The following is a 12,381-nucleotide window of genomic DNA, read 5'->3' on the forward strand; positions in this document are numbered from 1 at the left end:
GTCATATAAATGGCAAATGTTGTATGCATCGTTGTTGCTGGGAAAGCTGCCTGTGTGATTACTAGTTTAATAGCAGGCTGTTCAGATAAGTGAGCGGGGAGGCAAGTCAATGTCTGCAAGTAATGTGGAAGATGATTGCAGAAGGATGCTGCAGGAAATGGGCTTGTGTGGTCCTTGAGAGCTTACCAGGGAGGCTTGAGTAGGAGACGTGGAGAGTCTTGCTTTGTCTTGGACAAAGGGTGACATTCCCTTTGGATCTCCCTACAGGGGCGGCAGAAAAACTTAGGCTGAAAGGAAATGCTTTGGTAGGCTTGGCTATGTCAGATGTGCTATATGTGTAATGGTTTGAGATATGTAATGAGCTCTGCCTTAAGTGTCAGAGAATGTCATTGCATGCAAGGGCAGCTTTTAAGTTTTGGGCTCTGTATCTAGTCTTGTCAGATTTGGGTTCAGAATCCTCCTTTCTGCAATGATCAGCCACTCAGTTCCCTTCCTATACTTCACAAAAGCAAAATTCTGACATATTTAAAGATTTCTGCTCATTCAAGACGTGAAAATCCTTTAACTTGGCTAAGAGTAGCTTCTTCCTGAAACTAATTAAGCAGCCCCAAAGTTTTAACTTAAGTCCCTTGGAGCTTTTTAAAGAGAAACCTCCTTTCTCTGTGTCTGACACATTCTTTCTCTAGAGTGGTTCTGTTATCATGTTATTGATCACTTTCCCTGGAGGTTCTCACCTCTGTTTCTCTTGGAAAATTAATGAAAATCTAATATATTGATATAGATGATCCATTTCTTGTGAGTCGGTGACACTGTGACCGTGACAATAAGAGAGTTCATTCCTGTGGGGTGCCATTGAATCCAGTGTTAGTTTCTGGGCTTTTAAGGCGAGCTAGGCAGTTTTAAGCCCTATTTCTACCTGTCTGCATTAAGATAATGAGGATAATCAAATATTATGCTGCAGGGCTTTAGTTGCATGCCTGTGGGGTTCAGAAGGGTACTCTGCTTCCATGCACTGTGCAGGGAGTAATTGGCCCAGTGCTTTATGGTTTGTGTTTTGGGTCCTCTGAAGCCCAAGGTATTGGCTGCTGCCAGAGGCCAAATACTGAAGTGGTGACACTCAGATTTTGTCTCCTTTTAATATTAGTGGACTGTTGAGCAGCAATACTAAAGCTCCCACCTGCCTCACTCCAGATTTGTGCCATCACTGGAGGATTCTGTAGAAATTTTCCTCCTTTCCTCCATACCCCTGAAGAGAAAAATCTGTTACATGTTTAACCAGCACAAAGCAGCTGGGATTTTAAAACTTCCAAAGAGTCTTGGTATCAGCTATTTAATTAAAGGAAACAAACAGATCTTTGTGAATGATTTTCTCAATCATTGAAATGAAAGTAAAAACAAAAAATCGGGATCCCCAATGTATGATTTAGAATTGTGCCTATAGAGAGGCATGTCTTTTGTTAGTAAAAATTAAGTTTTAAAATACATTGCATAGCTCTCCATTGTAATTTAAAGGGAGTATAAGGATTCCTGCTCTGATGGAAATTGATTTTAACTGTGTTTGGCTTAAAAAAAATGTCTGAAATTCTCTCCTATTATCTATAGACATGGGATCAGGATCTTACTTCACGAGTGAGCCCCTATTCCCATCTTCTGTGGTCTGTGAAGTTTCTTCTACATGGTCTGCACAGTCATCAATCTGTTTGTTTCCCTCTGAATTATCTTTTGTAATTAGAATACATTTTCTCACCTCAAGGGGAAACCAGCTTCAAATGAGTATTCTATAAAAGCAATTACTTTTGATATTAGCTATCTGTACATAAAAACTTAGCATTTCTTCCAATTAAAAAGCCCTAATGGATTTTGTTCCCAGAGAAGGAGGCTGCTCGATGCCATTGTGTCTGGTAAGCCAATGAAGAAAAATCAGGCCCCTGTGAGGGCTAAGGAAGGCAGCGGTGGTGCGTGTGCCACAGAGGTAGTTGCAGTAGGTCGGGAGGCTAAGTGGCCCCAGTAGGATGTATATTCTTTTCTCCTCATGAAACCTCTTTTGTGCATTGGTTGGCAAGGTCATTCCCCATGTTGTTGCAAGGCGGCTACTGCAGCTTTTCCTGTGACACCTCCTGCAGCTGGCTCTCCATTACACATTTTTCTTCATAGTTTCTCAGATATCCCTCTCCTCTTTCTCAAAGTCTCAAACACTACGTGACTCCAAACTCAGCTGTCAGAATGGTTAGTCACAACTGGCAAAGTCTCTCCAACACCAGTGCCTTTGGAGAAGGTTGCTGCAGTGTTCAAACATAGGCCTCTTCATGGTTGTGCGCGCCTTGAAACACCGTTTAGCCAGCTCATGCTCCAGGAGCCTTTTGTTTGTCATGGAACAACTTTATCAGAGATCTCCATGGATTCCTTCCCCCTAGGGAGGCAGGAGGAGATGTGCCGAGTCTTCTCTGCTGGAATCCTGTCTCAGGTATATCAGATCTGCCATCTTTCATCATCTCAAAATAACCTGAATGAGCAGTGAGTGTATATTACAAGCTTCTCCACAGAAGGAATTATTTCAGAAACATTTTCATCATGTTAGTTTTGGAGAAAAGACTTTAAATCATATTTCCTAGGTCACCTCCCTATAGGAATCGTGTCCTTTTCCTCCACATGATGCTGTCTCTGTAGGGGGAGCTCACTGGGATAGAATTCACTCAAGAGTGTGTAGGGTGAATAAGGGTCAGCTTCTAGCCCAGATGCTGATAATAGTCATTGGCGTTTTTATGGCAATTTCCATTTCTTTTTTGAACACTTGACAGAAGCTCATAGGCCTCAGAGTAATAACTGCAACCAGAAATGTTACCATCTTAAAGAGGAAGAAGAACCAACATAGAACAAAACCCATAAGGGATTAGGTAGAAGTCTTCTTGCCAGTTAATCTGTCTCAGTCTATGTAATTTCTGCACTGCCTCTGCCTGTCTAGCTTCTGTAGGTAGAAGAGGAACAGCCCTCCTGCAGGAGACGTGCCAAATCATCTCACTCCTTCACCTCCGTTCGGCAGTCTTCTCATTAATAAATGCCTTAAGGAATTGTCAGTCATTTGTGGATGAAGGTTGAGTAAGACTGTTTTAGACTTTCACTTGAAGAGGCAGAAGAGTCTGAAGACAAAAGGTCAAGGTACAAAAGCGCTACACTTCCTACTGCCTAGAGCCAAAAAGTTGTGCATTAAGTGCCTTGACTTTAAGAGAAGTTACTGTACTTTTTTTTCCAAAAAAAGTGGAGCCAACCACAGGATACTGTTTGTCTTCCCTGTGGTCTATCTTCTGAGATACTTGGCTCTGATGCTGGATAGTAAGGGACGTAAATCTTTCAAGCAAAGGTGCAGCAAACGTGATTACAACTATAAAAAATGGGACTGTACTTTGGATTTCAGATAAGTGGAAGTGCTGCAGTGATTTAAATTGGACAGGCCTTTGTTCTTTTTTGTTCTTTACTCTCTTTGCAGAGCGTTGGAGGCTGTGTCCCTGTGGAGTGTGATTTGGTGAATGTTGCTGTGTGTGAAACTAAACCTCATTCACATGCAGTATTCCCTCTAGTTCAGAAGGTAACACCTTTTGTAGGGGCAAAATTCAGATCAATTCTCTGGGCAGCAAATCTTGTATGTTATATAGGTTTATTGCTGGGGGTGGTGGGAGAAACAGGTTTTGAAGATGGAAAGTTGGGCTTTGAAGAAGGGCCTGTCTCTGTTTAACATTTAGATTGAATCTTAAGACAGACATGCTACTGTTTCCTCATGCTGCTTACTACTGTTTTCAAAGTTTACTGAAATGCGAGTTTCAGATAAGACTTTCTCCTGTCTATTGTTAATCTGTGTTACAACAACAAAATGCTTTTACTTTTCCAGGTTTGATTTTGGTGTACTTAGCCATTAATGCATTCAGTAGCTTCTATCTGTGTGACAAAACAGTATTTAGGCATTCTCCAAGACAGTAATTTCACAGAGCTGCTCTTTAGCTATGGTCCTTTCTTCACTCACCAGAAGCGTGTGGCTCATCTGTACCCCATAGGACCTCTCTTAGCCTCCTTTGGGTGTCTCTCCCCTCTAGCACTGAGTCTAGGACAAGTACTGAATTGAACAACTGACCCCAGCGTCCTGGCGTGTCAGAGGTGTGTGGTGCGAGGCAAGGCAGGTCAGATACGGGTGAGTCCTTCTCTGATTTAAACAGGTCCTATTTTGAATTTTTTTTTCTCCTCTTAGGTATTTTTAGGGTTTACCAAAATGCAGCTAAGAACAGCAAAACAACTGGTGAGCTGAGACCTTTTGCTTGATGTTGAACTGCTTGCTTATATTGCTCTTTCTTCCTCCTACTCCAACTAGCTGCTTCCCTTGTGCACCTCTTCACTCTAACCTGTGTGGTCAGTCCTCAAAGGAGGAAGGCCACCTTTTTCCTCCATGCCTACGTAGATAATAATTGGTCATACCTTCATTAGTTTCTGGTCACAACAGTGCAAGATAAAATTTGCATCATATGGCCATTGGACTGATTCATCGATGCAACTGCTTTAGTGCCTGCTTTCAGAAGCAGTGGTTTACATTTTTGTCTTGCATTCCGGTTTTGTACAGAACTAGATTTAAAAAATCCCTGTAAATGACATGTAAAATGTGTTATGGAACCCCTAGAATTTGTAAACTGCTTTTTCATTTGAAAATTTTAAATGGAAATGCCAGAAGTCAGTTTTGTCAGTCCATGCAGAGGTGTTACCCTCCCTGAATTCTGGGCAAAACCAGGAGACTTTTGTGGAGCTCTTTCTGATGCTTTCAGTAAAAGGCAGATGAGGTTCAGGGGTCTGGCTTTGGATCCCTTCTGGAGCTCAAGGGGTAAGACCAGGATAGAGAGGGAGGCAGAGGCTTTTTGCTGCTGCTGTGCTAGGGAAGTTGGTGGCCTTGCCAAGTTGGTGGTGGAGCTGCCAAGTGCTGGACCAGTTGGTGGTCCAAGTTGGTGGTGGAGCTGTCCTTGTTACGGCTGTGCCTGTCCCTGATCCCTCTGCGATGGCTGAAGCTGCAATCCCAAAGCTGCCAGTGGAGCCAGGGGCTGCCCAGAGTTATCAGGAAAGCCAGGGAAAGGCTAAGAGCAAACCTGTGCTCTGAATGCAGGTAAATAATTATTCTCAATTACTTGTTTTATTTCAAATTGGCAAAAGGTTAATGATGTCTGAGAGCCCTGGCTGCACCTGATTTACAGCTGCCTGTAATTGTGTTGCAAATAAAAAGCTAACACTAAAATAATCACAGATGTAGTTTGCTCTTGCCTTTACTGTGGTTTCTCACATAAATCTATTCAGTAATTTTCCTATTGTAATGGGATTTATAGTGAAAAATAGGAGGTCTCTTTTATTCCTAGAAAATTATGCATCCTGCAGAGTAATTAATCTGGTTAAGAAACTGAGACTGGTTTGTTCTGCTCCCTGTTCTCCCAGCAAATCCTCTCCTATACAGACATCTCTGCAGTGAGAGCAATAAATTTGAAGTGAATGACAGACAGTAATTATTTGTGACCTCATTGTCATCTACAATGTTGAGTTGGGTATTACTGATCCCAACGTATAGGCTGTTCTTTTTAGTTTAAAAATTTAAGGAAAAGACATGTTCAAAAATAACAGCTCATTGAGTATTGCCACTGTTGTTCCCTGTCTCCCCTCTCTGCCCATCACCAGTTTAGGGCCAAGTCATCTGGCAGTAGAATTTTGCTGCCAGTCTTTCACTGACACAAGCTGGAGCTGCCCTAGCAGCATGGGTGCTGTATGCTGCCTACAATTTCTTCCCAAAACCACAGAAAAAGGGGTGCTAGTTAGAGCTGGAGAGAGGCAAGCCAAATCTAAGAAGAGGATCTGGAAGTCTGTAGTAAGAAAAGAAAGAAATAAAAGAAAAAGAGAAAAAAAATGGAGAAACTCTCCCATCTGATATGCTTGGGTTAAAACTCGGATATATGTTGGAAATTGAATCAGAGGCACTTCTCCATCTGTCTTTTTTTGGTTTTATACTGCTGCCTGTCATTGTAGGACCTGAACACCTAGTATATAAAATCAATAGCAATTGTGTCTCTGCCAAGTAGCAGTATTTCCAGAAATGTATCGCTCCATAGGTGAGACCAGAGGGAAGGTGTTCTCCCAGGAGCAGGTCCCTGAAGGCCACTTGGTCTTTCTCCGGGCAGAAAAGCTCTATAGCGTGGACATCTTGTGCTTTACTGGCTTCCTGCCTTTGGCAACACCCTGCACGTTCTTCAGGAGCCCCTTGGAGTGCTCCTCAAGTCCTCCCTGGTGCTCTTGCCATGTTCTGTCTGCTTGAAGGCCTTGCTAGGGTCCTGTGCTGGGCCCAGCTGGCATGGCACCCCTTGGACAAGAGCTCAGTATCTCACTTGGAGGATGTTTCATCTGCTGGCAGTCTCTACCACAGCCAGATTTTGGTTTGCTGTCTCTCATTGCTTGCTTCCTCACTGTGTCCCTTCAGGTCCTTTCTTGAGAAGCTCCTGCTCAGTTGACAGCCCCTCTTTTTTTTTTTTTCTTTTTTTTTTTCTTTTCTTTTTTTTTTTTTAATTTCCACTCCCTCAGAAAGCTGAACAATCCAGATAACTGGGTTTTGGAATTAAGGATTTCTAGACCTACTTAAGTGTTATTTTGCAGAATGCAGCAATGTGATAGCATTTATATGGTTGCTACTGGCAGTGTCACTGCATTGTAGTAATGATTGCCAGTCTGACTAGACTACAATCTGCTCACGAATGGGAGAAGAAAACCCAACAGTATGTTCAAAGAGCAAGTCAAATAGATTATGACTGTTTCCTAGAACAAGATTAGATTAGCAAAATGAAGCGCTAGAATATGAGATTTAGGAGCAAAGTGTGTGACATAATTGTCATTATGCACAGTTTCTCAAAGAATGGCTCATTCTCTTGTTTGAAAAACAGCCACCACGCTGCTTGATGTTCCACATGTATTGGAAGGTTCAATCCTTCGCTGCTTGTGCCTTGAAGATGCAAGGGATTTTGTTCTGTAGACTGCAATAATAGGAAGAATAAACTTTTCAGCCACTGGAATTAAATTGTTGCATAAAGTAAAATGAGCACACCACATCTCGGAGGCCCTTTCATCAAAGCAGGTCAGTTAACTTTAATGAAGTCATCTTCGATTTACTTTGATGTAACATCAGAGCCCAGCCCAGACGATTCTAAATGATCAGCAAATACATTTCCATGCTGCGGTCTTTCAAGGACAAAGGCTTCATGGCATCCCTAGTTTGCTGGATTCTATAACTTCTTCAGTGTCTAATTAGACTCTCTTTTAAGGTCTTTTTTTTTTTTCTTTTTTAAGGTCCTCAGGCATTTGTAGTGTCTCAGCTAACCTTAGCATAGGCTTTTCTCCTAAGCACCGAAAGTAGAAAATGCTAACTTGACTGTTTCAGACCACCAACCAAGTGCTGTTTCTCCACTCTGCCCTTCTGTAATTAAGCAGAGACAGTCATGCAGCTATAGTAAATGGTGACAGAGTTTAGCAGTGAGAGGTCAGACAATTCCCTGCATGGAGGAGTAAACTCCTCCTTGCTGCACCTGCACCTTGCTGCACCTGAAGCCAGTCACAACAATGTAGGGCCTTGCATGTCTGTTGCTAGAAAATGCCAACAGTTTTTCTTTCTTTTTCTCTAATTGTTTAGTTGAAATATTGACAGTTTCCTCTTGAAAAACTTGATTTGAAAAGTGTTGAACTCTACTTGTTTTGTTCTGTGTTGTAAGTGAAGTGGGTGATATTCACTCATTTCTGTATGCTATCCTCCAAACAACTGTAAACAACTTTTTAGCTTTTAATGGCTTGCTGATAGTCAGCTTTTTGGATAGGAAGCTTTAACATGAAGCCCTGGATACCTGAGGAGCTTGTTTAGCAGAATTCAGTGCTAGGTAAGATGCCTGTTGTCATAGAAAATGTACTTGGAAATGGCATGGGTGGGTTTTATTTTCTGTTCTGTTTTAGTTTCAACCTTGTTTTTTAAATCTGGCAGTAATAGATTAGTGGAATATATATATATATATGTATATATCAAATACACTGTTGCCTAGCTAGTACCTCAGCATCAAGCAATGCGAGGCTAATCATTTTAGTACCCATGTGTCCAAACTTCTTGATCCTCTAAGCTTTATACAGCTGAGTATCTTAGAGCTGCATAAGATATTGTCAGTATTCTGAAGGACAGAAGAAATCTGGAATAATTGCAAATCTGGAAAATGAGAATGGTACCGGTGCTGTGGTAGGAACAGGGCAAGTTGAGTCCATAAAGACCCATCATGTGTTGAGGTTAGATTTATCTGTAGTTCCCACAAACGGGAACCATTCAGGAGTTGCAGGTGGTTTCAGAGCCATAGAGCAACTGCCCCTGCTTAGAGCTTATTCCAGACTTGAAGTGAATATGGAGTTAAACTGACTAATCTTCAGATGGTAAAAATTCAACATGCCTTATTTAAAATTAGTAGAGCTATATTAGGCTATAATGTCTAAGGGTCTCATCCCCTGTTCTTATGGGGAAAGGTTTTCCTGTTCTCCCTGTGTTCCTTTTCCATCTCTCCTGATTTTGTGAACTTCCGTTCATTTTCATGAAAGGAATCTCGTAGGCATAGGGTTTGGTGATGGTATCTTTAATTTCAACACACTCAGCAGTAAAGATGACTACCCCACAGAACAGACCACTAGCAGTTCCCTAAGATCTCTTAATCTAAACTGTGTTCTGATTTTTTACATTTCAATTGCAGATATAGTGAGATGAAACGAAAACTCTTAGTTTCCAGATGATTAGGCATTTTGGAGTGTTTGCAAACAAGACTCCTGTTTCCTGGGAGTTTTACTGGGAAAAAGGGGTAAATGGCAAAAGCTGTTAATTGATTCTTTGTAGTCTGCTCATTAATAATTATGCACTGATAATGCACAATGTGTTGATATATACTCTGTTTGGAAAAGCTGAGGCTAATTACTGACGAGCCATGAGGACTTGAAAACTGAGTTTTATGGGAATTCAAATCTTGTTCTTGTTCAGAGATCATAGAACAGATCGGATCTATCTCCTTTCACATTCATTATTTGATTTTTTTAAATTTTTTTCCTTCCATTTAGGTCTGGCAAAACCCATGGGATTAGTTGAAGGTCCGGGAGGCTTGGGCCAAGGGGGGATGGCTGCTACCCTGAGAGATGATAGCCATGAATCGGAGACTAAATATGAAGAGTATGGTTACAATGCCCAACTCAGTGACAGGATATCACTGGACAGGTCCATCCCTGACTACCGACCAAAAAAGTAAGTTGAATTCTATGTTATTATTAGAGCAAGTGATTGTTTTTTCTTTGACCCATGTTGGCAGTCTTCTCTCCACGTTCCTCACTAGTTTGAGTGTGACAACAGTTAGTCATACACATACCCCAAATGTAATGAAAATTAAAAAGACCAACTGCAATCTCAAGCATGAAGAGCTGTGTCATATCCATAGCTAATTCTGTGAAAAATGCATCGATACGCACATTCAGAATCTTAGATCAAAAATTACTGTAGTATATTGGTGTTGATTGGGTTTGGTTCACTTAGAAAAGGCCAAGTAAGGCCAACTGAGTCTGCCATTAGAGGTGGGAACTTTAGTCTGTGTGTGTTGAAGCGATGCACAATGAAATGTTTGGCAGTGACAACAAACACTGTGTGTACATGGGTTGCTTAAGATTAAGAAAAAAAGGTCAAACCACCTGCCTTTTCTCTAATTGCATTTAGAGTTCCCACAAGAGAATTATATGGTCACGGTCTGCAACGTGCTGAAACATGGACTAAGTGTAATTCATTAGGATTCTATAATTGCATTAATTTTTTTTTGTCTCTGGAATTCATATATATTTGTATTCTAGTGCTATGGTCTTCACATGCCGGTGCAGTGTTTGACATAGCAATTATATGTTTAATATTTTTACTGATTTATTATATTTTGTATTAAGTGCCTTTCAAATTTTTTGTATTTATGTCGTTATGTATCTTCTGGATGAGACATCCTCTCTGTCATCCTCCGAATGACAATCAGTAATGTCTTAATGCAGAGGAGATCAGCAGCAATGCCTAGTTACTCTCAGGAGACAGAATTGAAAAGAATACTTAATTAATTTCTAATAATAATCTTCTGTTTTAAAAACCTCACTGGGGCTCCTAGGCAGAACTGAAAGTTAAATAAAAAGTATCTTATTAAGTAGAGAGAAAAGTTTAGCCAAGCAAAACAGCTGTGCTCTGTGAGCAGATTACAACTGAATTAAGATTTTAGGCAGTTCAAGCTGCCAAAAGAAAATCCAGCAAAACACAACTTCAGCTTAATGACAAATTTCATTAGCTGTGTTACATACTGTTCTAATCTCAGAAGTATTGACTCAGTGTTTGTATTCTTAGCCACTTGCTACCATAAAGAAAGCCTTACTATCACAAATAGGTGACAAAAATTACTGCTTTAATGTCACATTAGGATCGATGTGTTGTAGAGATCCATCATGGAATCATCCTGGGGAAAATACAGCTGAGAGTTGTCACGCTACTACTGGAGTTGCACATCAGGGCTGTCCCAAAGTTCCTTAACGTCAGCGTGAAAGTTTTTAAGTGAAAGGCGGTGAGATTTGTCCAAGCTTGTTGTTAGCTGCTGCAGTCGGGTGGATAATGAATGAGAGACGTCCACCAGGAAATCCGAAAGCAAAGGATGCAAAGCTCTAGCCTAGCCCGGGAGGTCTCAGACGTGTGAGAGCTTGAAATCTAGTGGCATTTCATTTCAAGTGATGCTCTTCCATGGTTCAGCTTGGAAGCTTTTGATGGTTGATTCAGATAAGCTTTTTGACATCCTCATTTTGGGAGTCTTGTAAGGCCATGTTGCTTGATTAACTGTCCGAATTACTGGGAGAACTGCCTTCCTTGTGATAATTTGACACTTCTAAGGTGGTTCTAGTTAGATCCAGGTGCTGGAAGTGGAACACTTGTTTCTAGATATTTACGAGTCACTGAAAAACCCTTTAGATTGAATTTATTATGAAAAATGATTTGAAGTCCAGAGAAGGTAGACGCTTTTATATGAAGAGTTTTATCCCCTTGTATCAACAGATTCATCTGTCATTTAGTTGCCATATTCCATTAGATATTTCTGCTGTCATGCTGTTGAACTGCATTTTTTTGGTCTCTGACACTTTCAAATGCACAGATACTCCAACCCTGGCCCTCCTGGGAGCTCGTGTTAATGGTGATGGGCAGTTTTCAGTCACCGCTAGCGCCGTAGGCCAACACGCCGGAGCAATCGGTCTCTTTGGCTTCCCCGTGTAGCCCCGTGCCTGAATGCTTAGCAGGTGGCAAGTTGTGTATTGTAAGGCAGAGCTGAGCTTGGCTTTCTGTTTTGGTGCTCATCAGATCTTGGTGAGAACCAGGTAACCAAAGATTTAAGGGAGCCTTTGGAAAATAGTATAACCAATTCTTGTTTTGTCCAGCTCTATATGCAGACTTGCTCAGTGGCTACATCTTTCTGTCTCTCTTGATACAGCTTTTGTCACTGAGCCCTTCTTGACCTACTAGGGATTTACCTTCACAGCCCTCCCAGCACTGTAGAAAAGGTTCTTCTCTTTTTCTTAAGAAAAAAAGAATAATAAGTTGGAATTAGCATCCCTCTTGATTCCTAAAGTTCTATATATTAAACCACACTTTCTACCCATTCTGGCTTCCATTTTAAATGTTCAAACCTCCAAATTTACATACACCAGTAGGTATTAAAGTGATAAAACAAGAAAATCTATGCTTTCCCCATTGCATAGACACAATTTATGAAAGTAAATGTGATTTGGTTGTACAAATATGTGACTTACCATATTTCAGGTATGCTCTAACATGGAACTTGTATATTATAAGTTACCTGAGAAGAAATCAGATCAGAAGCATTAGCTTTTGGTGCATTTTATCTCTGAACTCCTCCCATATCTTTGTCCAGTATCATATTCTAGGGGAATAATCTTTTGTCCCATCTACTAACATCCCTTCAGTGAATGTGCAGCAATATAGTTGCTTTCTGGGAGGTATTTTCATCCCGATGCAATAAATTAAAAAGATATCTTGCACTAAGGAGATAGAGTTAGGCAGCATAACCATGAAGGCTCCTAAACTGGAGGACTCTGTGTCCTTTCATTGCAGTGAGATCTGCAAGCCTGCGTAATCCTGCTGTCATGATGCTTTTCCCCTGCCCTTGCCTTGTGCTCTGCCGTCCTACCGACTGCCTTTGCAGATAATCCTTGGAACTCCAAAGCCTTTTTTTAAGATAGGAATCACTAAGTCAGTGCAGGAAATGAGAACAATTTTAATGCATGTTGTTTTTG

At 41.0% G+C, this 12,381-nt stretch overlaps 1 protein-coding gene across 1 annotated transcript in view; it reads left to right on the forward strand.

Annotated features, from left to right (window-relative positions):
• Window positions 1-12,381, forward strand: part of GALNT9 (polypeptide N-acetylgalactosaminyltransferase 9) — a 126,305-nt gene that overhangs the window by 15,177 nt on the left and 98,747 nt on the right. The window contains exon 2 of the mRNA XM_088532485.1: window positions 9,133-9,313. Within this exon, the coding sequence (XP_088388611.1) occupies window positions 9,133-9,313 (181 nt within the window). The remainder of the gene's footprint in view (window positions 1-9,132; window positions 9,314-12,381) is intronic.

This window comes from Tinamus guttatus, unplaced genomic scaffold (assembly GCF_059628265.1).
Source record: "Tinamus guttatus ecotype Peru unplaced genomic scaffold, ASM5962826v1 Tinamus_guttatus_pri_ptg000459l, whole genome shotgun sequence".
Lineage (NCBI taxonomy): Eukaryota > Metazoa > Chordata > Aves > Tinamiformes > Tinamidae > Tinamus > Tinamus guttatus.